At 43.2% G+C, this 25,352-nt stretch overlaps 2 protein-coding genes across 2 annotated transcripts in view; both read left to right on the top strand.

Moving 5' to 3' along the window:
* Positions 1 to 21,591, top strand: part of BTK (Bruton tyrosine kinase) — a 28,873-nt gene extending 7,282 nt beyond the window's left edge. Inside the window, exons 2-19 of the mRNA XM_007181439.3 lie at positions 1,164 to 1,333; positions 1,881 to 1,979; positions 3,890 to 3,958; positions 5,442 to 5,523; positions 10,584 to 10,712; positions 11,027 to 11,094; positions 11,970 to 12,157; positions 12,576 to 12,638; positions 13,230 to 13,284; positions 13,575 to 13,654; positions 13,834 to 13,961; positions 14,779 to 14,853; positions 15,352 to 15,523; positions 16,025 to 16,241; positions 17,299 to 17,363; positions 18,601 to 18,719; positions 19,227 to 19,384; positions 21,181 to 21,591. Of these exons, the coding sequence (XP_007181501.2) occupies positions 1,193 to 1,333; positions 1,881 to 1,979; positions 3,890 to 3,958; positions 5,442 to 5,523; positions 10,584 to 10,712; positions 11,027 to 11,094; positions 11,970 to 12,157; positions 12,576 to 12,638; positions 13,230 to 13,284; positions 13,575 to 13,654; positions 13,834 to 13,961; positions 14,779 to 14,853; positions 15,352 to 15,523; positions 16,025 to 16,241; positions 17,299 to 17,363; positions 18,601 to 18,719; positions 19,227 to 19,384; positions 21,181 to 21,252 (1,980 nt within the window). The 5' untranslated portion in view covers positions 1,164 to 1,192 and the 3' untranslated portion in view covers positions 21,253 to 21,591. The remainder of the gene's footprint in view (positions 1 to 1,163; positions 1,334 to 1,880; positions 1,980 to 3,889; positions 3,959 to 5,441; positions 5,524 to 10,583; positions 10,713 to 11,026; positions 11,095 to 11,969; positions 12,158 to 12,575; positions 12,639 to 13,229; positions 13,285 to 13,574; positions 13,655 to 13,833; positions 13,962 to 14,778; positions 14,854 to 15,351; positions 15,524 to 16,024; positions 16,242 to 17,298; positions 17,364 to 18,600; positions 18,720 to 19,226; positions 19,385 to 21,180) is intronic.
* A 762-nt stretch (positions 21,592 to 22,353) lies between these two features.
* Positions 22,354 to 25,099, top strand: TIMM8A (translocase of inner mitochondrial membrane 8A). Its single transcript, XM_007181440.3, has 2 exons — positions 22,354 to 22,587; positions 24,039 to 25,099. The coding sequence occupies exons 1-2, from the start codon at positions 22,456 to 22,458 to the stop codon at positions 24,198 to 24,200; spliced, it is 294 nt and encodes a 97-aa protein (XP_007181502.1). The 5' UTR covers positions 22,354 to 22,455; the 3' UTR covers positions 24,201 to 25,099.
* The last annotated feature ends 253 nt before the right edge of the window (positions 25,100 to 25,352 follow it).

The raw sequence follows: 25,352 nt of genomic DNA, 5'->3' as shown, positions 1-25,352 counted from the left end.
CAAGTACAAAAAACTACTGACTTTATTCTGCTTCCATGGTGCCACCAAAATCATAAGGAGTTTAGTTTGAAAAAAAAAAAACAACCTACACCCTTCAGGAAAAAACTTACCTCCAACAAAACTTGAGGGAGAAGGGGCTGGTGATTTGGTGATATTTTTCAGTATTTTTTTTAGTGCTCTATTTTTGTGGCAGTATTTATATTTTCACTTTATCTTTCTAACGAAGGTTTGGGTTGGTAATAAAAGATAGTGCATTTAAGTGAATAACTGCGTGTTTTGTGTGAATAAAAAAACCAACGGTGACTTTTTGTAACTTTCTTTGCCTTTCTGTATTTCAGTTACCTAAACTGAATCTTTCTGAAGTACTGTAAGTTTGGAGAGGCTAAACAAGTTACTTTTCATAAATGATCAGAGAGAGCATCTATAAGATTAAGACAGTTGCATCAGCTGTCTGAAAGAACTAATCTAAGCAAAAAGGAAGGGAAAATCAAAAACAAAACAAAACAACTACCTCTCAAAAATTGTTTTTCAATTTTAGAACAAAGCTTCTATCCTTTGTAGCTCAGCCAGAGGGTGATGGGCAAAATCAGTTGGGTGGCAGTTAGTATATGTCCATAACTGCAGGTGCAGCCTCCGTATCCTTATTAGACCCCTTGGTTACAGACCCCAGTGGGAAAATGTATGAAAAATTACACTCACTGTCTAGGAAACTGGGAACTGAAAGTCCAATATCTGCCTCAGTGGAGTTCTGGCACCTGCATTATCCCTTCTGGGGATATAAGGGTCAACAGCTGCACAGAGACTTTTACTGTTCACAGATTCTGCACGTATCATAAAAGGGTGGTTAGTGTAGATCTGCCTCTAGACATTACCAAGCACATGGGTACATGCCACTTGATATCCAGAGCATTCCATTGCCTTATACAAGAACCCAGTTTATATGAACTCGTGATGTAGAATCAATCACCCCACTTCGATGTGCATCCATTATACCTGAAAACTGGCAGAAATGGGGGCTATGGAAGGAGGACGTCAAAGTAAGAAGGTTCTTTGTTAGCTTCGAATGTTTCTGTTCCATTTGAAACTAGGTGGCTAGGCTGAGGGGGAACCAGGAGGGATGAGGTTCAATGTGCTGGGTCCTCAAGAACTTTCATTATCAACAGCACCCAGTGAGCTCCAGAAAGAAGAAGCTATGGCTGCAGTGATATTGGAGAGCATCTTTCTGAAGCGATCCCAGCAGAAAAAGAAAACATCACCTTTAAACTTCAAGAAGCGCCTCTTTCTCTTGACCGTGCAAAAGCTTTCCTACTATGAGTATGACTTTGAACGTGGGGTGAGTTTCTCTGCTGTGAAACCTGAGTTTTAAGGACTTGGCCTTAGATCTGCCTTGCGGGGAGGTAGATCCTTTTTGGTTGGAGGGGGTAGGTGGAAGGGACCCAAGTACATTTCAAACTCAGCAAAATGTTTCCTAGCCCAGAACTAGCTACAGACATACTGGAGCAAAAATTCAAAGGTGCTAAGAAGCTATGGGGAAAATCTCACCATGGATTCTTGCAGTTGGTGAGCACTCATTAAATGATTGTTGAGAATGAAATCCAAGACTTGGAAATTGCTTCCTTATTTTTTATGTTAAAGGCACACAAAGTCATCCACTCTTCTATAGTGTTTGCCCTCCATCTGGTAGTCAAAAAAGGTTAGGTTAATGGATCTGGAAGTTGTTTGGGTTTTGTTTGTTTGTTCGTTTTTTCAAAATGACAGGTCCTGATATAGAGTGTGGGTGTCACCTCACTGTGTTGAATGATGAGATAGCAAAATCTAATCATCTGGTTGCTTAATTGCTCTTAATCTTTCTCCATTTTCTTCCTCATTCTCTTTCTCAGAGAAGAGGCAGTAAGAAGGGTTCAATAGATGTTGAGAAGATCACCTGTGTTGAAACAGTGGTTCCTGAGAAAAATCCTCCCCCTGAAAGACAGATTCCGGTGAGAAGAGGCCATGGTTAGAACTGGGCATGGGGTGGGGGGGGGGTGGGCAGGAGGGTTGCAGTTAAGAAACTTGGAACACTTCAATTCTCTGTAAATAAACCTGTGATGCTGTGCAGTGTGGGATACATAAAGCTCCCTTATATGTTCTTCACTCTGCCACATATTGGTTATGCTGGGTCTCAGCGTCTTTTCCCCAGATGCAGAACAACTCACTTAATCTGGAAAACTTGTAACGCCAATCTTAAGATGATATCACATCAAGTTTTCAAACTGATCAGAGATGATTGGTTTTACTCCCTCGGTCACCAGGATCAGATTTACAAGCTTGAGTTAGTCTGAAAGCCAGAACTCTAGGGCTCTGAGTCATGAGATTCTTTAGTAGCTCACTGTTTCTTCTCTCATTTCCCAGAGCCTCTCGAGGACATAACGTCTACTGATTTCCTAGTTGATTGTTTTAAATATCATTTTTTTCCTGACGTCAAGAGTAATGCGTATTTATTATAGAAACTTTGCAAGATACAAAAAAAGCACAAAAAAGAAGATAAAATCATGCATAATCTCATTATTCAGCTAAAACAACTACTAACATGTTCGTGTATGGACTTACAGATGTTTTTCTCCATTAACAACACATACACTCACACTAATATATATGTTATACATTTAAAACATAGAATCATATTATACTACACATCTTACTTTGCCACCTACATTTTCAATTTAACAATATAAACTTTTCCCCATAACAATAGATACTCTTTAATAAAATGATTTTAATGACTGTATAGTATACCCTATCATGGATATATTGTAATTTGTTTAACCAATCTCCTATTACTAGACATTTAAGTTGTTTCCAATTTATTTGATATCATAAATCATGTTGAAAGGAACATTCTTGCATACATCTTTATGTACTTTTGTTATTCTTTTCTTTATAATAACTTCCTAGGAGTAATATTTTGTTCTTTATGAAATCTGTATGCTTTGGTTATTTTTATAGTTTTATTCTATTTCATTTTGTAGAAGTAGAATTTGAATATCATATACACCTACAAGCTCTGTATGGCAGTATCTATTCCTCTACATTCTTTCCAACGCCAGATATTTTAAATATTTGTTAATTTGAAAGCCAAGAAAAATGATACTTCATTGCTGACTTATTTTGCAATTTTTTTGTTACTCATAAGGTTGGACAATTATACATCTACAGCTCATTTATATTTTTCCATTTGTGAATTCCTGTTAATTTTTTGGCCAGTTTTTCTATTGAAATGTTTACCTTATTCCTAGTACTTTTTAAGAGATCTAGATATGTTAACTTTAAGTATATGTTGAAAATATTTTCCAGTTTTTCATTTATCTTTGTATTTTGTTTATACTTGTTTTTTTTAACCATAGTGGGTTTTAAAGTCTATGTCATCAAATTAGCTCATCTTTCTCTTAATGGTTCTAACTTTTAGCATTATATTAGAAAGGCCTTGCCTCTCACAAAATTATGTAAATAGTCAGTTATGTTTTTTTCTGTTAGTCATAGTTTCATTTTTTTATATAAAGCTCTTGAATCCATCCAGAATTTACGTTGGTGTATGGTGTGAAATAGCTACCTTAACCACCCGCCCCCCACCTCTGACAATATTAGTGGTTAAATGTTTGTCCCAGCATCATTTAGTGATTAACCTCCCTTTCCTCAATAGTTTGAGATACCTGAGATTTTTTTTGAATGAGTATGTGCTGGATCCTATGGATATGTTTCCCTACTGGGATATAGGAAGCAATCACTAAGGATTAGCATTGTCCATGCAGGAGAGCCTTCTGGAACCACTGCAAAAGACTCCCAGTACCTAGGGAAATCCAGAAAAGAGCAATGCATCAACCAATAACTATGATTTCTTCTGTCACTGCAGAGAAGGGGAGAAGAGTGCAGTGAAATGGAGCAGATTTCAATTATTGAAAGGTTCCCTTACCCCTTCCAGGTAAGGTATTTTCTCTCACTAGCTCACAAAGGGACCTGTAATATAATCGTTAGGGATGGCATGGGCTGTGAGTGTTTGCTTTTCTATTTTTCCAATCAAACATAGTTTCTTTTAGTCTCTACACCTCAAAGAGAATCCATAATGGCACTAACTCTATTATGGTGTGTCTTGTCTATGGCAATGGCATTGAGAAAGATGCTCTGTTTGTTAAGTGAGCATTTCACTTCCTTCTGGTTCTGCCTATCTGTCTAATGGTGGTCATGTGGGTTGAAAAGACAGAAGAGGGGAGGGAAGGAGTAGTATTAGGAAGTTCGGTGTAGGGAAGGCTTATTAGACTTACGTATAAACTTAATTCTAGTCTGGAATAACTGAAGAGCCACATAGACATCTGTTTGGCAGATGCAATGTAAGCCATAAAAGAGAGCAAGAGCTTCAGATTCAATCTCTGATTTGGTTTGCTTATGATGTCCTGAGAACCCTGAGGCCACATGTCATGAATATAGCAGCCTCTGCAACAGTGAAAGCCAGAAAAGGAAGTGGAAAGTCTCAGGGGAGGGGGCTTTCTGTCATGGATTTATGAGCACAGCAAGACTAACAAGCAAAAAGAAAAATGTAAAAGGATCTTGCTCATGTCCCTGACTGTAACAAAGTTTACAAAACCTGTGAAGGAGGGGTGTTTTAGACACAGTTTTTACTACCATTGTCTTTCAATAAGTTGATGTTTGACTGGGCTAGTGGATACTGGTAAATAGCAGATAATTCAAAATTAATTTACATTTGACTTTAGAATCCACTGTGATGTCTATCAAGTCTGTGAGGGTTGGAACCACATCTTATATGTTTTGTACATCTCCATAACACCTAGCACAATGCCCTGTACATGTGTGGTGTTCAAAAACTACTGACTGATTTGATGACAATGCTTAATATATACTTCACTCTTTTTGAAGTAGGTATGTAGTTCCAAACGTGGTTTATTTTGGCTAATATTGGCAAGGGGAGGCCACTAGGCAGTGGGGGGAAAATCAGCCAAGAGTTAAAAATTTGCTCCATATTGATGAAGTGTATAATCCACTTGTACTAATCAAGATTTGTTACATAAATCATTACTTCAATTATCTTCTATACAAACTCAAGGTTTAATAAGATCATAAAATATCCTTCATTGGATAAACAAAAATCTTGACTCCACCAAGGGCTGAAGATTATGAACTAAGTTTACACACAAATTGAAATACAAGTCAAGAGGACCCAGGAGTATTCACAAAGCAAAGAGTTTCTAAGTCCTACATCCCTGGATATGAATTGTTCAGGAATTCTTCAGATGGTTCACATGACCCCAGCTCCATGGCTCACTGAAGATCCTGCCTTTTTTTTGTTTTCCAGTATCATTATACAAAGTTGTAGCTTAAGATTAGTTCCTTCAAGGTCTTTTTTTTTTTCTGACTCCTAACTGCTGAAGTCTGTGTGTCCATTGCCCCAGGTTGTATATGATGAAGGGCCTCTCTATGTCTTCTCCCCAACTGAAGAACTGAGGAAGCGATGGATTCACCAGCTCAAAAATGGTGAGAATTATTTGGAAAATAAACTAGTTTCCAAAGAAAGAAGGAAAGGAAGGAAGGGAGGAAGGAAAGAGAAAAGTTGGGAGAGAGGGAGAAAAAGAGAAAGGAGAGAGAAAGAAAAGAGAAAGAAAGAAAGAAAGAAAAAGGAAAGAAAGAAGGAAAGAAAAAGGGAACAGGGAGGGAAGGAGAGAAGAAGAAAGGGAGAGGGGAAAAAAGAATGGATGGAAGAAGGGAGGTGAAAGAAAGAAGAAAGAGAGGGAGAAGGGAAGGAGGGAGAGAGAGAAGGGAGGAGAGAGAGAGAATGGGGGGAGAAATATTGCATTTTCTTCCATATTAGTGATACAATTGAGTTTAATATTCCATCATATGAATAAAAGATCACATGATAGACTAAGAGTTTCAACTCTGTTCTACCACTGTCTCTCTAATGCAATTTTGTAATTGTAGGCCCTTCCATTTCCCTATTTATAAAAGAGGTCTTGTTCTTTACACCAATTACAAGGGTGGTATGGTGTGGCATTCAATGGTTATTTCAATATTTTGAATCCTAGGTATGAAATATCTAGTTCCAAAAAAATTAAATACATGATTATGAGAGTGCTTGGGGTCAGAGTAAAGAACCTGGTTCCAAGTCCTCTTCTACCACTAATAAGCTGGGTGACCTCTGGCAAGTAGGCCAACAAGCTTCTTTGAGGCTCAGGTTTTTCTTCTGAAAGAGGAATAATAATGATGCCTACAGTACCTACCTCCAGGGTTGTCCTAAGGATCAAATGAGGTAATGTATGTGAAAGCACATGGAAAACTGTAAAGCACTGTACAAGAAAGCACTGTACATCTTTTCATTGTGGATAAATATTTTCCAAGGAACTATTTCATGTTCCTTGCTTTGTGAGGACCTCAACTTGAATATAGTTCAGTATTTCACATAGACCATACAGTGTGCTCAGATAAACTTGACTGTAAATGCTTACAGCACAGGATGCATGCACACATATTTGTGTGTATATATAGCCACATGTCAAGTGACTGAGAGATTAACTGGTTGAGTTGACATCAGGAAAGGCTGCCTAGAGAAACAGGAAGGATGGCAGACTGATAACGGCATGGTTGGGTTATTGCGTGACAGCCCTTTGTCTTAATAAACACTTAGACTCTGATATGCAGTGGCTGACTACACCAGCTTTGTTCACTCCCTTGAATGTAAGTCTGGCTAACATAAAAATCATCAAATCTTTCAAGCTGAAAGAGGAGAGGAGAAAGAAAGAGAAGTGTCATTTACTTAGTTCTTTCTATGTGCCAGACACCAAGCTAGACACCTTGTATTTATTATCTCATTTAATTCTCACAGCAACCTTGGGCTAAAAACAGCAACTAACACTTAATGAGCACTAACTCTGTACCAGGCTCTGTGCCAAGTGCTTCAAACAGGACTAGCACATTTAATCCTTACAATAAGCTTATTAAGTATGTATTACTCCCCTATTTACAGATGAGGGAACTGAAGCTCAAAGAGGTTAAGTAAGTTGCTCAAGGGCACATAGCTAGTGAGTGGTGGAGCCTGGGTTCTTACTACACCCCTAGGTCTGTTTGACTCCAAAGCCTAAGCTCATTGCATATTTTTGTGCTGCTTGGTTCTCAAGCCCAGAAATTGCACCTGTAGTTGGCTGCAAGATATTTTAGAGTAAGGCCATGTGAAGATTACAAATAGGTCCTATCTTGCACCACACAGTTCAGTTCTTGACATGTTTTGAAGTAAGAGGTCGGCTTTAGCCCTGGGGGTACAAAATGAGCACTTCAGTAATGCTTATTATGATCCAGGATCTTCTCTAAATTCTTTACATATATTAACTCATTTCTTCTTCATATCAACCATATGAGGCAGTTATTTTCACCATCCCCATTTTAGAGATGAGAAAACAGAGGTATAGAGAGGTTAAATAACTGGCCCAAAGGCACTCAGTTAGTAACTGGCAGGGTCAGGCTTTGAACTCAGGCTCTAGAGTCTGTGCTCTAAACCAAGATGCTACCTCCAAGGCAGAGAAGTACACACAGAGCTCCAGAGGGCATATATATTTGTACTTCTTTGGTTCTCTCCACAGTGCCTCATAAATTGCCTTGCACAGAGAAAGGGACCAACAAATAGGTGTGTTAATTGGTTTTTCTCCAAGAGTAAACAACTACCACCAACTTGGGATCCACATTGATGGACAGCTAGGATTTAGTTTGGAAATAGGGGAAGGTGGGACATACTAGCTGAGGGAGAAACCAGTTGTAGGTTAGCCCAACAAATATTTATTGAGTGCCCACTCTAGTGATAAGTTATCCCACTCTGAGGTAAAATGAACCAATTGGTAATCACTAACATGAAAAGGGGACCTCATGGTATACTGGCTACCTCTGTAGTGGTATTGGCTGTGAAGAGGCATGAGGGAGCCTTTGAGGTGCTGGATCTGAGGTGGTTAAATGGTTGTACACAAATGTGGTTAGCTGGATATCTTAGAATGTACATTTTATTATATGTAAGTTATACTTCAATTTAAAAAGTAGGGCCTCAGGTACCTCATATTGAGCTGCCATCTTTTTTCAGTGGTACTTTCCATGCAAAGTTTATATTCCTGAGGACTTAGCCCTGGGCTCTCTCCTTCCACTTCGTTGAACATGGCAGTGGGCACTTTAATGTTACAGCACCACAGATATTTGTCTACATTCACCCTAGACTCTTCATTTGGTCAAGCTCAATAGAGCCTATCCTAACTGCAGCTTCAAAAATAAGCAAATGACCTGACCTCACCAAAATGAATGAAAGAGTGGCATTAGTGAAACTCCAATGACATATATGGGGAGTAATCATTCATTCATTCCCCAAACAGAATTTTAGCCATTATCCTGAAAAAAATGAATATGAGAGATCAACCCATCAAGTACTTGGAATGTGCATTAACCATTAGTGCTTCCCAGATAGGGCTGGCCCCATGCATTGGTGAAGTAAGCAGTTTTCTCCTAGTCCTCCCACTAGGACGCTGTCATAGTCAGCTTGGGCTACCATAACAAAACATCATAGACCAGGTGACTTAAACAACAAACATTTATTTCTCACAGTTCTGGAAGCTGGGGAGTCCAAGATCAAGGTGTTGGCCAATTTAGTTCCTGGTGAGAACTCTCTACCTGGCTTGCAGACCGGTCACTTTCTCACTGTGTTCTCACATGGCAGAGAAAGAATTTCTCTCCAGTCTCTTCTTCTAAGGGCACTAATCCCATCATGAGGGCTCCACTCTCATGACCTAATTACCTCCCTAAGGCCCCACCTCCTAATATCATTGCACTGGGGGGGCTTCATTATATGAATTTGGGGGGACACAAACATTCAGTTTGTAACACTCTGCTTTTGCAATTCTCTCCTAAGTAGCTGGAAATACCAGCGCTGCGTTAACCAACAAAAGAAGGGGTGCCATCTTCGAGGGGCCTCTTAATTATTTGGGAATGTAGGGTGGGTTCATAATGAGTGTGCTGGAGGTAGGGGGGCAGGAAGCCCTATAGCCTCTCATTAGCATATTAGCATAGCTTAATTTATCAGAACAGCTAGTTGTTGATTAAGAATTTTTGAAATGTCTACTGGTGCCCAAGCCTGCACCCAAGAATCTTCAAATCCCTGGGTGATGGTAGTGGCATGCGGGGGAAGGGCAGAGGGTGGGAGCAATCAGTCCTGGCCGGGAGGAGTACCTGGAACATTGTTCAGAACTGCCAGTGCCTGGTAATAATAAAAGTCAGACAGACTTTTGCTTGGTTTTATTATTTTAAAGTTCTCTACAGACGACGTAGCCCCCTATAGCCTGCACCCCATCTGAACAGCTCCCACCACCCTGCATTTGGTGCAATGGTGAAGGGGTATGCTGAAAAAGCGAGGGGTGAGGGTGGGCAGGGTAGACTGGTTAGAAGCCTTCAAATCCATGTTTAGAAAAGCATCAAGATAGCACTTTAAAAAAAAGATGGCACTTTTTGTTCATTTGCCTATAAAATGCATCTGGCCACCAGTAGCTTCTAGGCCTCCCCCAAGGTCTTAAGTGAGTGGAGTGTGACTAGCAAGCTCTTAAGGACTTAAGTTGGTCTCTACAGAGGAAGGTTTTATTTTGTTCTTGTTTTTAATCTTTAAAAAAAAGTTATGCAGAGCTTCTTTTTAGCATCAATGCTGAAATGTGTATGTCCTCAAATATGCATATTCTTAGACCAGCCTAGGTCTTTGCCCCAGTGCTAGCTATTGTCAATTATTTCATTTGTCTTTGCTTTTCTGTTATCTGGCAACATGATCCCAGGATGACTTGTCTAATTGACTTCCGGTTAAGATTCTTGCAGTGCCACAGTATTAAAAACTGTAAAACTAATTCCTCTTATCTGCAAATCTCTCATCCTGAGAGATCTTTGGGGCCTCACAACCCTGTGAGGGAAATGGAACTGCTGTGTTTGTCTCCCAAAATGAGCTCAACCTACCTCAGTGGCCCTAGGAAGACTGAACTATGTTTATTCTAGAGGCAGAATCACCTTCATTTGATCCTGAGCTCTGCTCTGTTGACTGTTTTATGAACACAGAAAGCGTGAGGCAGAAGTTCTCACAAAGACAAATATCTCTAAAAGATCACTCCAGGAGCTGGGACATTGGTATATTGAGAGACGGAGTGAGAGTCTGGCTTGTCACGTTGTTTCCCTTATCTGGAAAAGACCACCATAGTCAACACCTGCCTTACAGGAAGATTGTAATGGCTACCGGAAAAACATAGATAACATATTTTTGTTCTGGGGCTCTGGAGAATCAGATATTCTTATCACTTTGGTCACCAGTTGGGAGATAGTCATCATAACAGACCACTGAACAGAACTGCACAGGAACTCTCTGGGGCCAAGCATGTGAGCCAACTGGTCCTGTGTCTGCTTCCCTTCAGGGTGGCTGAGGAAGGGGCAGTTGTTTGAAGCTCACTACTAAACTCAAGGAGGAAAACATGCCTATGGTGGCTTCTCCCACATGTCAGATGTGACCTCTTTCTCTCTCTCTCTCTTCTCTCCTGTTACAGTAATCCGGTACAACAGTGATCTGGTACAGAAATACCACCCTTGCTTCTGGATCGATGGGCAGTATCTCTGCTGCTCTCAGACAGCCAAAAATGCTATGGGCTGCCAAATTTTGGAGAACAGGAATGGAAGTAAGAGATGTGATCAATATAATTTCTCCCTCCTTTGACTATCCATCACTTTCTCAGGGCTCTATCAAACCCAGGTTTGTACATTTTGGCCAGTGCACAAAGGAGGGTGGGAGAGGGGATCAGTGGGGGCCAAAATTCAGCTGGTGCTCTGCTCTTCCAGCTGGGCGGCCTAGCATTGGGCTGTATCATTCCAGACTTTTCCTAACTTATGTAAAGTCAATGAGTACAAGAGTAAATTTCCTGACCAAACCTGTCCCTGGGCCCTTTCTGAAGATGCACTCTGTATCTATCGTCACTGGTTTCTCACTTTGCAGGCTTAAAACCTGGGAGTTCGCACCGAAAGACGAAAAAGCCTCTTCCTCCCACGCCTGAGGAGGACCAGGTATACAGGGAAATTGGGTGCTGCTACTGTTTAAATTGAAACTTACAATCACACCCTGAAAACAGACCAAAGTCTTAGAATTCTCCCTGGGATTTGGCAGTGTAAATTGGTATTCTTGCTGAGACAGGGGCTTTGTCCTTCTAATTAGGACTTCCTCTTCAGTGGAGAGACAGAGGGCTAGTAGGAAGCTCTTGGCAACCATTTAATCCAATCACCTGTTTAAAACAAAACAAAGCCTGATTTTTTTAAATGAAAAATATTTTCAAACATAAAGTTGAAAATTTTTAACAGTGAATATCCATATACCCAATATCTTGATTTTATCACTATTATATTACTTTAAAACTTGATTTTGGGGGTTACTTTTTGAGGTCTAGAAAGCCCTTTCTCATATATTGTAAGTAAGCAAGGCAGGAATTATTATACTCATTTTACAAACTAAGAAAAGAAGATTCAGAGCCACTTAGTAGGTCCATGTACTTAGTAGAAGTCCATGTACTTCTTGGCTCCTTAGTAGTGCCAAGAAGCTTTCCCGATTACGGCTGTACATGGTTTTTGTCCAGGAAGTTTAAAAATACTGATACCTGGGTCCAGCCCTCAGAGATTTTGACATAATTGGTCTTTGAAACTGCTTAGGTATCAGGATTGTTAACCGCCTGCTAGATGGTTCTGATGTGCATTCCAGGCTGAGAGCCCCTGCATGGATGCTTAAAACTGGTTGTTGAATGAATGCTGAATAAACCTTTTATTTTGCCTGATTTGGGTTAGAACAGTGTCTCCAGTAAGCCAGAGAGCTGGGGAAGAACAGGAGAGTGCTTCATATCTAGCCAACATCTAGCCAACCCCACTCCTACTTTTTCCTCTTAACAACACAGATCTTAAAAAAGCCACTGCCCCCTGAGCCAACAGCAGCACCTGTCTCGACAAGTGAGCTGAAAAAAGTTGTAGCCCTTTATGACTACATGCCAATGAATGCAAATGACCTACAGCTGCGGAAGGGCAACGAGTATTTTATCCTGGAGGAGAGCAACTTACCCTGGTGGCGAGCCCAGGATAAAAATGGGTGAGTCCACGCCTGCCCTTCCTGAGCCTTGTGCCCACCTACTCTATACACACGCAAAGTCCTGCAGCATAATTCCCCTACTCAGTATCCTGATCAGAAATTGTTCTTCCCACACCAAAAGGAATATGCTCTCCCTCCAAGTACTTCTCAGAGGGCAGCTCTACACGTCGCCACCTCTCTGAGCCTGTACAGTCTGGCCCACATGTTGTCGAGCACATGTAATCAATGCCGCATGTGCAGAAGCTACACACTTCACTGGCCTAGCCATGCATTGGCAACATGATTCTCTTTGAAGGAGGGGCATTTTATATACCTCCATTCGAGATTGGTTATGAGCCCAAGGATACAGGGCATCCAAATCTGTCTGTCACCCAGGATGGGAAGTGCTGGATGATCGATCACGTTGTCTCCTCTACAGGCAGGAAGGCTACATCCCTAGTAACTATGTAACCGAAGCAGAGGACTCCATAGAAATGTATGAGTGAGTATGCTTATGTTCCTAGCGCACAATCTTCCCAGAGGAACTAACTATAGTATAAACTTTTTTTATACTTTCAACAAAATTTTGATTTCAAGATACCTATTAAAATCAGTGTCAACTGGGTCAAATGATGCCACTCAAGTTAGTGCCTCTGTCTTACCCTCATCCCAAACACCCTGTTGATGAGAGCTGGAGAGGTCACCACACCCCCTCCTCCCCCCAAATCCAGAAGAACCACACTACGACAACCTGATAGGAAACATTTGAAAAGGTGAAAATGGCAAACTTCTGTGGATGTGCTTTCTCCCTAATCATGGAAGTGGGTTGTCCTTGAAGGCCCTGTCCCTGATCCCTTCCCTGCAACCTTCTGCCACCTGCCTTTGCCCTCTACTCTCCATTTCCATGATTCTTCAGTGCCAAGCAAGCTTTGGGAAAGGGATGTAGTATGCTATGCACGTGGTAAGACACTCAGTAAATAGAGGTTGAGTGAATTGACTGACTCACTGGCATGGAGGAGCCACAGATAGCACTCTAATCTCTGAGCCACTTACACCGTGGCCTGGGAGCCACACAAGCACTCTCCCTTTACAGGTGGTATTCCAAACACATGACTCGGAGTCAAGCTGAGCAACTGCTAAAGCAAGAGGTAAGTATGTGACCACAAGCAAATGGCATTCTCCTTGCACAGCAAGCAAGGATCCTGAATTGCGGGCTTGCTGCTGTCCGCCATCTCCAGGCAAAGCAGTGTCAACGCTGTCATTTTATGGGGTCCCAATTATACTTTTCACTGTCAAAAGCAATGAGGCTGCAGCTCAAACATGGAACTTGGCAGTGAAATCAAGGCTTCTATAATATTTTCTCTCGGGTTTGGGCAGGTGGGATCCAGGTGTGAGCACCACTTCCTCCTGACGGTCAGCTGCTTTTTCATCGTTTCAGGGGAAAGAAGGAGGCTTCATTGTTAGAGACTCCAGCAAAGCTGGAAAATATACTGTGTCTGTGTTTGCCAAATCTACAGGGTAAGTGTTACTGTTTCAAGGCCCTGGGGACAAAGGACAGGGGTGCCCAACCAACAGTTCCTTAATGAAGTGCTCCTCTCACATCCTCTGTCACTTAAACTCAAAACTCATCTCACTCCACTTCTTGGGTCCTTTGGACCCTTGTTCCCAAGTTGCTGACTCAGCGTCCACTTCTTCAGGGAACCTCAAGGGGTGATACGCCATTATGTTGTGTGTTCCACACCTCAGAGCCAGTATTACCTGGCTGAGAAGCACCTTTTCAGCACCATCCCTGAGCTCATTAACTACCATCAGCATAACTCTGCAGGTAAGTACCAGGGGAACCAGAGAAGAAGCGTGTGACAAGTACCAGGAGAAGCAATTTGGGACAAGGTGGTTAGGGGAAGAATAAGCCTCACAGGGTAGTGGGAATTAGCTGTGAAAATAAACCCCTGTGATGCTGGGTCGAGGTCAAGTGAAGAGGTGGTCAAAGGCAGACCTTATGCCCAGTAGGGACTGACTTCTTATTTGGTGATTGATGCTCAGTGCTAAGGAAAGACATAAAGGAGACTGGTAATTAATCAATCAGCAATATTCATTGTGTTCCTGGTGTATACTCAGCAATTTTCTTGTTACTAGAGAACACACGAAAACTATTAGTTGAAGTCCTTGCCCCCAAAGGACATACAGGCTCAAAAACATCAGAAGAGAGTTTCTAAGCAGTGTAGACATTCTAAAAACTGGGAGATGGGTGAGAGCACGAATACATGGGAAAAACTTCATCAAGAAGGCTTGCTGCTATCCACCATGTCCAGGCAAGGCAGTATCAAGGCTGTCATTTTATGTGGTCCCAATTACACTTTTCAGTATCAAAAGCAGAAGTAGGATGTGAGTTAAGGCTAGGCTGGGAGGTGGGGATATATTTAGCTGGGGTGTATATTTCAGTTAGCATTCTCTCTTTCTTGTCCCTGAAAAACATCTGTAAGAGGAGAAACTTCCAGAAAAATTCGGGTTCATGGAGATCTTCTGGGATTCAAAATGTACTAGAAAGATGACCACTGGAAGCGTGAGGCTTTAAGTGAGGGTGTGTGAGGCATCTCACCCCTGCTCCGCACCAGCAGCATGACTCTCTTTGTATGTTTCAGGACTCATATCTAGGCTCAAATATCCAGTGTCTCAACAAAACAAGAATGCGCCTTCCACTGCAGGCCTGGGCTATGGTAACTGATTATTTCTCTAGGGTAGGGTGGACCGGCCAGTTGGAAGGACTACGTCTGGCAGACCCAACCAGACCTTGCCTCTCAGTCATCCTTGCAGCACACTGTTCTATCCCAGCTGCTGCCAAGGAAGGTTAAGAAGGAGCCAAACCAAAGTTATCTAATGATTTTTCTCCCTCTGGTGGCTCCTACTGGGACTGCAAAAACATAGATTCATAAAGGGATTTTTTTTTAATTGTGGGGAAAAAAATCATAAAGGGATTTCAAGAGGATGTCTAGTTTATCTTCTTGCTTTATGCCTGACTTGTACCTAAATTCCCAGACTCCTCCAATCAGTAATCCCCTGTCCCTGAGATTTACCTGAGCAAAGATGGATTAGTACCCCTGAGAATTTCCCTTTTACTGCTTGTCTATTTCTACCCCTAGTAGGGATTCTTATCTATTGTAGAAATTATACATACATGACTCCCAAATAATCACATCAAGGCTTTGTTGTTATAGGATCATGGGAAATCGATCCAAAGGACCTGACCTTCTTGAAGGAGCTGGGGACTGGACAATTTGGAGTAGTGAAGTATGGGAAATGGAGGGGCCAGTATGACGTGGCCGTCAAGATGATCAAAGAAGGCTCCATGTCTGAGGATGAGTTCATTGAAGAAGCCAAAGTCATGATGTGAGTTACAGTCCAAACTCAACTCTCCATCCAGTCTAGGAATTACCAGGATGGTTCCCACTGGGGTTTAAGGTGATTTATAATAAGAGAGATTTGGGACCACGGTCTGAGCTCAAACTTTGATTAGTGGGAGTAACTGCTAAGGTAGTCATTTCTCTTAGATATTGGTGGAGAGTAGTATTGATCATGGGCGTGTACCATCTCAGTAGCATTTGGGGGTAAATGTAGAAAATGAGACTTTCAAAAGTAAGACATTCTGATGTAGCCTTAGTGTTCATTCAGCCCTGGGCTTGTTTCCTGTTCTACTGATGGACTCCAAATCCTGGCTCACCCTCATATATTAGGCACTTTGGAGTTTAGGGTAGGAAGGAGGAGCGTCAACTTGTTATTTGGTCCCTCATCTGACACTCTACTCCCAGGCCAACTCCTTTCCTCCTCAGCTCCTTTCTGAATAGTATTCAGAGCCAGAAAGGGAGGACTGGTTCACTGCCTTTCCTGTAGGAATCTGTCCCATGAGAAACTGGTGCAGTTGTACGGCGTCTGCACTAAACAGCGCCCTATCTTCATCATCACTGAGTACATGGCCAATGGCTGCCTCCTGAACTACCTGAGGGAGATGCGCCACCGCTTCCAGACTCAGCAGCTGCTGGAGATGTGCAAGGATGTCTGTGAAGCCATGGAATACCTGGAGTCAAAGCAGTTCCTCCACCGAGACCTGGTAGGACCTCAGGATTGGCCTGGGTCCGAGGGCTGAGGGGGTGGAAGTAGCAAAGGAAGACCTATAATACATGGCTGAGGAGGGTGGCAGGAGCCATCATTTCAGTTTTATCTAGAAAACACTATAAGTTTGGTGAGCCTCTGCCCCAGTGGTCAGCCAGTCAAAGATCTCCAGCCTCAACACCACAAGTTCTGCCATGGTGGGAGCTAGAGCACTCACTCCCAGCGCCCTACCATGACAAGGAAATGGTGGGGTCCTTCAGTGGCAGAAGGGAAGCCCTGCTTCCTGATGGGACTGCTCTTAGCACAGAACCATCATTTTGGTTATATCAGAGTCACAAACTGGGGGTCTGTTGGAGCATTTGGGTTCTTTTTTTTAAATGTTATATATTAGTTAGCAAACACTTAAAAACATTTCACATTAAAGAACTGAATTTCCAGCTTCTCTTGAAAATCTAGACCATCTTGTAACACCAGGCCCACATTCTCATAGGCCATGCTAACAGTTGGCTGGAGCTGACACCTAGGAAAATGTGGGCCTGGTGTTACAATATGGTCTAGCTGATTACAGGAAAGTGGCTGGCCTTCTTTAGACCACACACTTTCCTGACACCTCCACCCACCCACTTCACTCTGTCACTTCACCTGCCTGGCCTCTGGAGGCATCCGAGTTTGGGCCCCTGTTTATTTCAGCCAGGCCAAGGCTCAAATCGCCCTAGTCCCACTGGTAGAAAAGCAGAAAACAAAACACACTTGCCTTCTGCTCTCCCTTAATTCTCTCGGCATTTCAATGCAGGAAGGGTTGTCGTGGAATTGCCAATATGAGTGAAGTCATTCTGCAAGTCCTCAGTGCTTTACTTACGACTACGGGGGTTGCTCTATATGTGGTGGAAGTGCATCAAAATTTCTCAGTGGCATCAACTGACTCCTGTTAGGTGGGAAGGTGTCTCTATGTGAAGATGAGGCTTCCCTGGCCTCATTCCCCTGGTGGGCAGAAGTTTTGTGCCTTTAACCTGTGTGCCAGGGACAGAGTCTCACTGGTATGTGTTGCACTACAGGCGGCTCGAAACTGTTTGGTAAACAATCAAGGAGTTGTTAAAGTATCTGACTTCGGCCTGTCCAGGTGAGTGTGCCTTTTTCATCTTTCCCTCTCAAAGTAAAAATGGCACGGTACAAACATGAGGTGACACTGTAATTTTCTTTTTAATTTATTTTTGGCTGTGTTGGGTCTTCGTTTCTGTGTGAGGGCTTTCTCTAGTTGCGGCAAGCGGGGGCCACCCCTCATCGCGGTGTGCGGGCCTCTCACTATCATGGCCTCTCTTGTTGCGGAGCAGAGGCTCCAGACGCGCAGGCTCAGCAGTTGTGGCTCACGGACCCAGGTGCTCCGCGGCATGTGGGATCCTCCCAGACCAGGGCCCGAACCCATGTCCCCCGCACTAGCAGGCAGACTCTCAACCACTGCGCCACCAGGGAAGCCCGACACTGTAATTTTTAATCCTCTCCCTTTTCCCCCTAATTCTAGTCTTTTCCACCATCTTTCTATACCTTTTCTTTCTCTGAATGGTTTAAGTCACTTTTCACCTCTTGTTTTATTGTTATATCCCTCTCTTCTCCTTTCTCCTTTGCTCTTTTTTTAAAAGCTAATTTCTCCAATACTTTATGTTGATCTGTTAATCCTGTTGACTTTACTCCATGTCTCATTCTTTCCTAAGCAGTCTAACTCCCACTGACAACTGCAGAATAGAAGGAAGGGAAGGACGCGAAAAGAGAAAGGAAAGAAGGCTAGAGAAGAGGAAGGGAGTACCTATTAGATCTTTTTTTTTTTTTTTTTTTTAATGAGGATCTTGAATCAGATGCGTATGTTTGATTGATTGATTGATTGATTGATTTTGGCTGTGTTGGGTCTTCGTTTCTGTGCGAGGGCTTTCTCCAGTTGTGGCAAGCGGGGGCCACTCTTCATCGCGATGCGCGGGCCTCTCTCGTTGCGGAGCACAGGCTCCAGACGCGCAGGCTCAGCAGTTGTGGCTCACGGGCCCAGCCGCTCTGCGGCATGTGGGATCTTCCCAGGCCAGGGCTCGAACCCGTGTCCCCTGCATTAGCAGGCAGATTCTCAACCACTGCGCCACCAGGGAAGCCCCCTATTAGATCTTATTTCACTTCATCCTTGCTGTAACCATATTGTCAACCAGGAAAGCTAAATCGGATATGAAAACAGGAATCTGTTAGAAATAACATTTGTAAAAGACACTGGTTGGCCTGTAGGCGTATATTTGTGCAACTCTTGTGGCTGTGCCAAGAAAATTTAAGCAAATATCAAGCTCTCCAAATTCTAACAGTAACAAGTCCTGAATCCTTTGCAGGTATGTTCTGGATGATGAATACACAAGCTCAGTAGGCTCCAAATTTCCAGTCCGGTGGTCTCCACCAGAAGTTCTTATGTATAGCAAGTTCAGCAGCAAATCTGACATTTGGGCTTTTGGTGAGTGAATAAGATCACATGGATTATACAGCTCAAAGGAAAAGGAACGCAGTGGGGGAAATTCACACTCTGCAACCTGCACAGAGACACTGTTATTTGTTCTTGCTTTCATTCATCTAATTCTTAGGGAGTCAGGCACCACAGAGGTTTCTGGGGATTAAAAACAGTAAACTAGACACGATCCGTGCCTTCTTAGAACTTAGAATATATTGAGGGAAACACACAATTCATTCAGTATGCCACAGCTTCTGAATACTGATTATGTACCAGGGACTCTGCCAGACCCTATAACTATAAAGACAAATAAGATGCTGTCTCTCTCCTAAAGGACTAATAGTCAAGGGCAACCCTGATTACGCTCCAGTGTACTCAGTACTATAGCAGAAGTCTGAACAAAATGAAAAAAAGCACAGAGAGGAGAACCAGATGAATGTAATGTTTGAGGTTGATTTAGGGAGACTAGGATCCCTACTACCCAGAAACAACACATTTTTTTTCATTTTCTAGGGGTGCTGATGTGGGAAATTTACTCTCTGGGGAAGATGCCATATGAAAGATTTACTAACAGTGAAACAGCTGAACACATTGCCCAAGGCCTACGTCTCTACCGGCCTCATCTCGCTTCAGAGAGGGTATATACCATCATGTATAGCTGCTGGCATGAGGTAAGTATTTTATTGGGACCTCAAATTATTTCCTTGAACCTGCTTTCCCATTTAGCTGGCCAAGCACCCCGGCCCCACTCTCCCGGGCCACATAGCAGCTGGGCACAGACAGATAGCTGTGCACATTCTTGGATCCTGGCCTACATCCCAATCCTTTCACGGCCAGAAGTTTTTCCAGGCCCGTTCCAATTCTCACTAGAGTATCATTAGCAGACCCCAATACCAACTCGGCTTTAGGGAGAGAGTTGTTGTGGGGCCATGTCACCTAGCATAAGCGGGCAGCCAAAGGCACTCAGACAAGCGTATGGACATTAAAAAAGTCATTAAAATCTGTGTTCATTCCTTTGGGAGTCATTGGCCCTTTCTTCTACTTTACTAACTGCACACCTTTTCTGGCTGTGGTCCTAAATGAGATTTCTTTTAAAACCCTAAGGCCTGAAAGGAAACTAAAATAGGTAGTGCTCATGTTTTTTTTGTTTTAAATACAGTGCATTACGGGATATGTGGGTAGATATGGTATTTTGAAAATAAAGAGCCTGTCCCACTATTAAAATGCTTTGCTGCTCTCACCTTGGGTTCTTCCAGGGGTGCCTTCTCCACTTTCAGTAGATCCCTGGCAACCTTAATTTGGCAACCTAAATGTCTAGTAGGAAATGAGTGCTCAGCTCTTAGTTCTGCCCCACTAGAAACAGGGAAAGAGACAGTGTCCAACAAGCATATATGTGAACCTGGAGCCATCTCTGTGGGGTGAAAAGTGGGCATTTGGATCAGAACACGGCTCCTTTCCCTTCAGCAAATCACTGAGGTCACAAAGAAAGTGTGGAGAAAGGGAGAACCCCTAGGAGCCATTTCCCTTCTCTCTCCCGTGCCAAGCAGGATTAAGGGTGATTGACTATGCTCCCTCCCAACTAGGACATGCTCACTCTGCTAGTTAAGTATTTCAGACAGGCACTTTCTCCACAGCCTGTTTAAAGCAGTAGTCATGAAACTGGATTCACATCAGAATCCCTGGGAAGCTCTTAAAACTGCAAATGACTGGGCCTTATCTCCAGAGATTCTGATTAGGTATGTCTAGAGTGGGACTCGGGTATGTCTTTTTAAACTTCCCAGGAAATTCTGATACTCAGCTAGGTTTGAGAATCACTGATTCAAAGGAACAAGAAATTGATGACTTTTTAGCTCTGATGGATTGAGACCTTTCTTGCATGAATATGCCCTGAATCACTAAATACCTCAGGGGCTTATGGACCAATGGCTATCACAAAGGGCCTTAGTCTGGAGGCCAGACGGTGGTAATAAGAGGTCCCAGATGCTTAGGATCCCTACCCAGTGATGCAGCCCATGGTCTTGAAATGTTAATTCCTTTGTTAACTTTGGCTACAGGATGGTAGAAACAAGTGTTTGAAACCAAACTAAAAATTATCACAGCTTATAGGATTTCAGCTCTGTCAACCACTTAAACTTCTTTGGTAGCCACTTGAGGTTCCAAAATAAGAATGCATTGGTGCACAATTATGTAATGAATTTTGCCCTTAGTTTTAATCAGTGTTTGTCAGTGGAATTTTCACAGTGTCCTCACCACATTAATAAGCCGAGTTACTAAAGATTTAAAGCGCACAAGGACTTTATGGAGTACTTCTATTTCTCCCCCCACCCCTTTTTTTCTTTTGGTAATCCACAGGGTATGCTACTGGGCACACAGCATAAACTTCGTAAACATTTGCTGTTTACTCACTGTGTTTCCCTTGAATTTTGGACTCTAGTCCACTATAACACTATTTTTTCTTTGGTTTTAGAAAGCAGATGAACGTCCCACCTTCAAAATTCTTCTGAGCAACATTCTAGATGTCATGGATGAAGAATCCTGAGCTCACCAATAAGCTTCTTGGTTCTACTCCTCTACTCCACAAGCCCCAATTTCACTTTCTTTGAGGAAATCCCAGGCTTACTGGCCCTGGAGCCTTTGTGCTCTTGCTGAATACACAAAGGCCCCTCTCCACATCTAGGAATGCCTTTCTATCTCTTCCCTTGGATAGTACCTTCTGAGCAAAGGCCAAGGAATTATTGTACCTGGTATTTTCCCCCAGAGAGGAAATTTCCCAAGAGTATTAAAACAGACTGAATTTGGGATGGAAACATTTTTGGGGAGGGAGGGAATGTAAATAGCCTCACAATGGGTCCAACTGCTCTTTGGGTAGGCAATAGAGCTTGCGGGGAGGGAGGCAGAATTTGGCAGGAATAAAATGGTGTCATAAAAACGGGAGGGGAGGGTGTTTTGATAAAATAAAATTACTGGAAAGCATGAAAGTTTCTTGCTATTTCGATTAATCATGCAGCCTCTCTGAAGCGCCCTATAAAACTGCTGTGTGGCACTGGTTTGTCATATTCCTACTTGGAGAACTCCACAGGATTCTCCGCATTTAACCCCTCTGGCTCTTGGAAAATTCTGCTTCTGAATCAGACACAGTGATCACAAACCAAAGCACACTGCCTGACACGCAGTAGGCATTAGATGCTATTGGAATGAATCTGACAGTTGGAGACAAATACTGCCAGATCCTCTTTTCCCTACCTCAGGCGGGGTAAACTCCATTAAAGAACTAGAGCTAGGGGCCCAGGACAGCTAAGTGACGGGCCCAGCAGTCCGGACCGAGCACTAGCTTGGCAGTGGGGAAAGCGCGGGTCAATTTGGAAGCCGGCAGGGGCGGGGCTATTGGGCCGGCCAGGAATGGGCCACATGGTCTGAAGTAACTTCCTTTTTTTACCTTCTTTCTTGTCTTTTTGAAGTAAGGTCTCAACAGCGCCACGGCGCTGGGCGACGAGTCCTGAAACCTCAGGGCGCAGGTGCGGCGCCGCCGCGGGGCCGCGCGCGGGCAAGTGCCAGGCGCGCGGGCGGCTGGGAGGAGCGCCCAGAGCGGGGGGCGGGCCCGCGCGTAGGGCCGTGCGCCGGCGCAGTGCGCTCCCCGGGCAGTCCCGGAGGCAGTGGATTGTGGTTCCGGTTCCGCCGCGGAGACACGTGAAGGTCGGCGAGTTGGTTCGGAGTTTGTCTCGGCACGCGTGGCCGCGCTGGGATGGAGTCCTCCTCGTCTTCCTCCGCAGCGGGTTTGGGCTCGGTCGACCCGCAGCTGCAGCATTTCATCGAGGTAGAGACTCAGAAGCAGCGCTTCCAGCAGCTGGTGCACCAGATGACGGAACTTTGTTGGGTGAGGAGCCTGGGGCTGGGACCTGGCCACTGTACCTACTTTCCTGCCCTTGCCTCGCGCAACTCGCCACGACGCCTGGGATTCGGGGAAGGGAGAGGACCCAGCAGCACCCCTTGGTTTCCTTAGGTTCCTCAGGTCGAGCCGGAAGGGAAAAAGAGTGACTCCGCTTCTCAGAGGGCTGTCACGCCGGACCTCGGCTTTGTTAGTGCAGAGGATTGGAGATCGTAGAAGACTTATGCCATTGTCCCAACCAGCACTTTAGGCACCTAAGGTTGAAGCTGCCAGTGCTGGTCACCAAGACTGAGGAGAGCCCCCAGTACTGGGATTTCATTTTTGGCACCCTGAGTCCCAGAGAATCAGTGAATCTCCTGTCCCTGCACTCTTCAGAGTTTGCCTTGATTACTCAGTTGCTCTAAGCGTCCCTCGTGAGAAGTGAGTGGCTCTAGCCCACTAACTATAAAAGTGGGGTAATCTCTACCAACATACACACTTTTTTGCCTTCTTGTTGGATTGTTGTGTAATACTAAGCCGTTTCAGGTCTGAAGGTTGAGGAATTGAGTATGCCCTGTGAGGGGACTTTGGCAAAAGGGTAGAAGGCATTTATTTGCAGCTTGGGATCAAAGTGTTCTCTGGCAGCCAAAGAAAGCATAACTGCCCTGCCTTGACATACAAAATTCACAGAATTCAGAGGCCAAGGATAATTTTCCTTGGAAGTGGAGAGTCTGATGCTTGTGTACACAACAGAGAATAATGAACGAAATTCATTTGAACCATAAACTTATGGTATTGCTGGACTCTGACCCTTAAAAAATGCTTACTCAACTCCTGTCTTCCTTGAACCAGAGTGCTTTGATTCTTTTTAAAAATCTGATTCATTACATTTGGACCAGCAGGTGGTGTGGTTAAGGACTCCTTTAAGAATCTGAAAGCTGTGGGCCCTTTAGGAAAATTCATACAATTTTCCATTCGTCTTGAGAGAGGATTCAAGAGCCTCTGGCTTACGTAGACGTTACAGAATCTCCAGTCATAGATATTCTTTTTTTCCTTTGGTAGGTTTTAGTGTGTCTTAAAGGCATTTAATGCAAGCAGCATTGTAGAGTTCGAACCAAATTCAGCGAAGGGTTAACTTCCCTTGTATTTTGCTACCTATCTTGCTTTGTAATATCTCAGCTCCACCATTTTCTGGCCCCATGACTTAGGACAAAGTATCTCTGTGCCACAACTTCTGTCTTTGTAAAATGAAGATTAATAATAGTATCTATTCCATAGGGTTGTTGTGAGAATTTAATGTAAGCCTGTAGAAAATTGCCACAAAGTAAGCTGCCAAATGTGAACTATCATTAACATATCAGATACAGTTTTTAGGTGAAGTTTTTCCTCTAAGCAACAAGAAGCTCCCCTTCCTTTTTTTTCCAAGTTCCCTTTGTGATTCTGTATCTTGTCCTGAGCAGGAAAAGTGCATGGACAAGCCTGGGCCAAAGTTGGACAGTCGGGCTGAGGCCTGTTTTGTGAACTGCGTTGAGCGCTTCATTGATACAAGCCAATTCATCTTGAATCGACTGGAACAGACCCAGAAATCCAAGCCAGTCTTCTCAGAAAGCCTTTCTGACTGACCTGAGTATTACCTCTCTGGAAAAGGAAGGTAGTTCAAGAAATGAAGAGCAGTTGATGGGATGGTTGAAGAAAAGGCTGTGGGGGGATCGGCTCTCACCTTTGTCACTCTTGGGACATCCTGTCATCTGAGAATGAACAAAGACCAATTTTTGTGTGGGGGGGTGGTTTGAGGGTCAAATGTGTTTGGGGTTGTGTTTTTTAATGCTAATCTTGGGGAAACAATTGACAGATGAATGGAAAACTCTGCTAGATGTATGTTACTGTATGTGGGACGATGCTTTCCTCATAGTCCCATTAACTGCTTCCTATAATTTTAATAGTGGAGCTGCTCTATAATTTGACAGTGGGACCACATAGGTAATAATCTGTTATTTGTGTGGATTCCTTTCAGATTTCTGGAGAGATCGATATACATCTTTGTGTCTCTCAGAAAGGGCAGCAGTGGGGGAAAGAGTAATTTGGTACTTGACTGTAGGCCTCCTTATCTAGTGTTTGATTATCAGTGCTGGAAAAAAAATGTATGGAGTATTCATACAGTACATTTCACCTTTCTAGATTGTCTCCCTCCCTTATACTGTGATTCAATTAAATATCTATATATAAAGTACAGTCTTGAGCTAGTACAGGTAGCCTGAGAGTCTAGAGGCCTTTAGTTAAAGGAATCTAGGCAGCGAACATAATTCTCATACTAAACTGCCACAAGGAAGAAGTTAACTTACCCTGTATTTCAGGGTCCAAAAAAATTTAAAGATGTGCCTAATTGAAAAAATAAGTTATAAAGATTTAGGCCAGTCAAAAACTAACAGCAGTTTCAGGTAGAGGTGCATGCCTAATGTAAACCAGCATAGTTTCCATTTACTGCATTCTTTTAATCACTGAAATAAAAGCTTCTACAAGATTCAAGTCTGATTGAGAAGGCTTTCTATTCTGGTTATCACCTACACCCAGGAGAGATTTGGTGTGGGCTGGTTCCAAGGCTGAAATGTAGTCAGCCTGGGCACCTGTCCTGTGCACATTATGGCACAGTATTCCAGGGACCCCTGACCTTTTTGTTAGAAAAAAGAACCTAGAGATGAGATGGAGAGGGAAGGAATTCAGTGCTGATGGTTAGTTCCCTGAGTGTAGTAGAAGAGATTATAGTGACTGGATTC

This window comes from Balaenoptera acutorostrata, chromosome X (genome assembly GCF_949987535.1).
Source record: "Balaenoptera acutorostrata chromosome X, mBalAcu1.1, whole genome shotgun sequence".
Classification (NCBI taxonomy): domain Eukaryota; kingdom Metazoa; phylum Chordata; class Mammalia; order Artiodactyla; family Balaenopteridae; genus Balaenoptera; species Balaenoptera acutorostrata.
The sequence above is the reverse complement of the archived record's forward strand: the minus strand, read 5'-3'. Positions and strand labels throughout refer to the sequence as shown.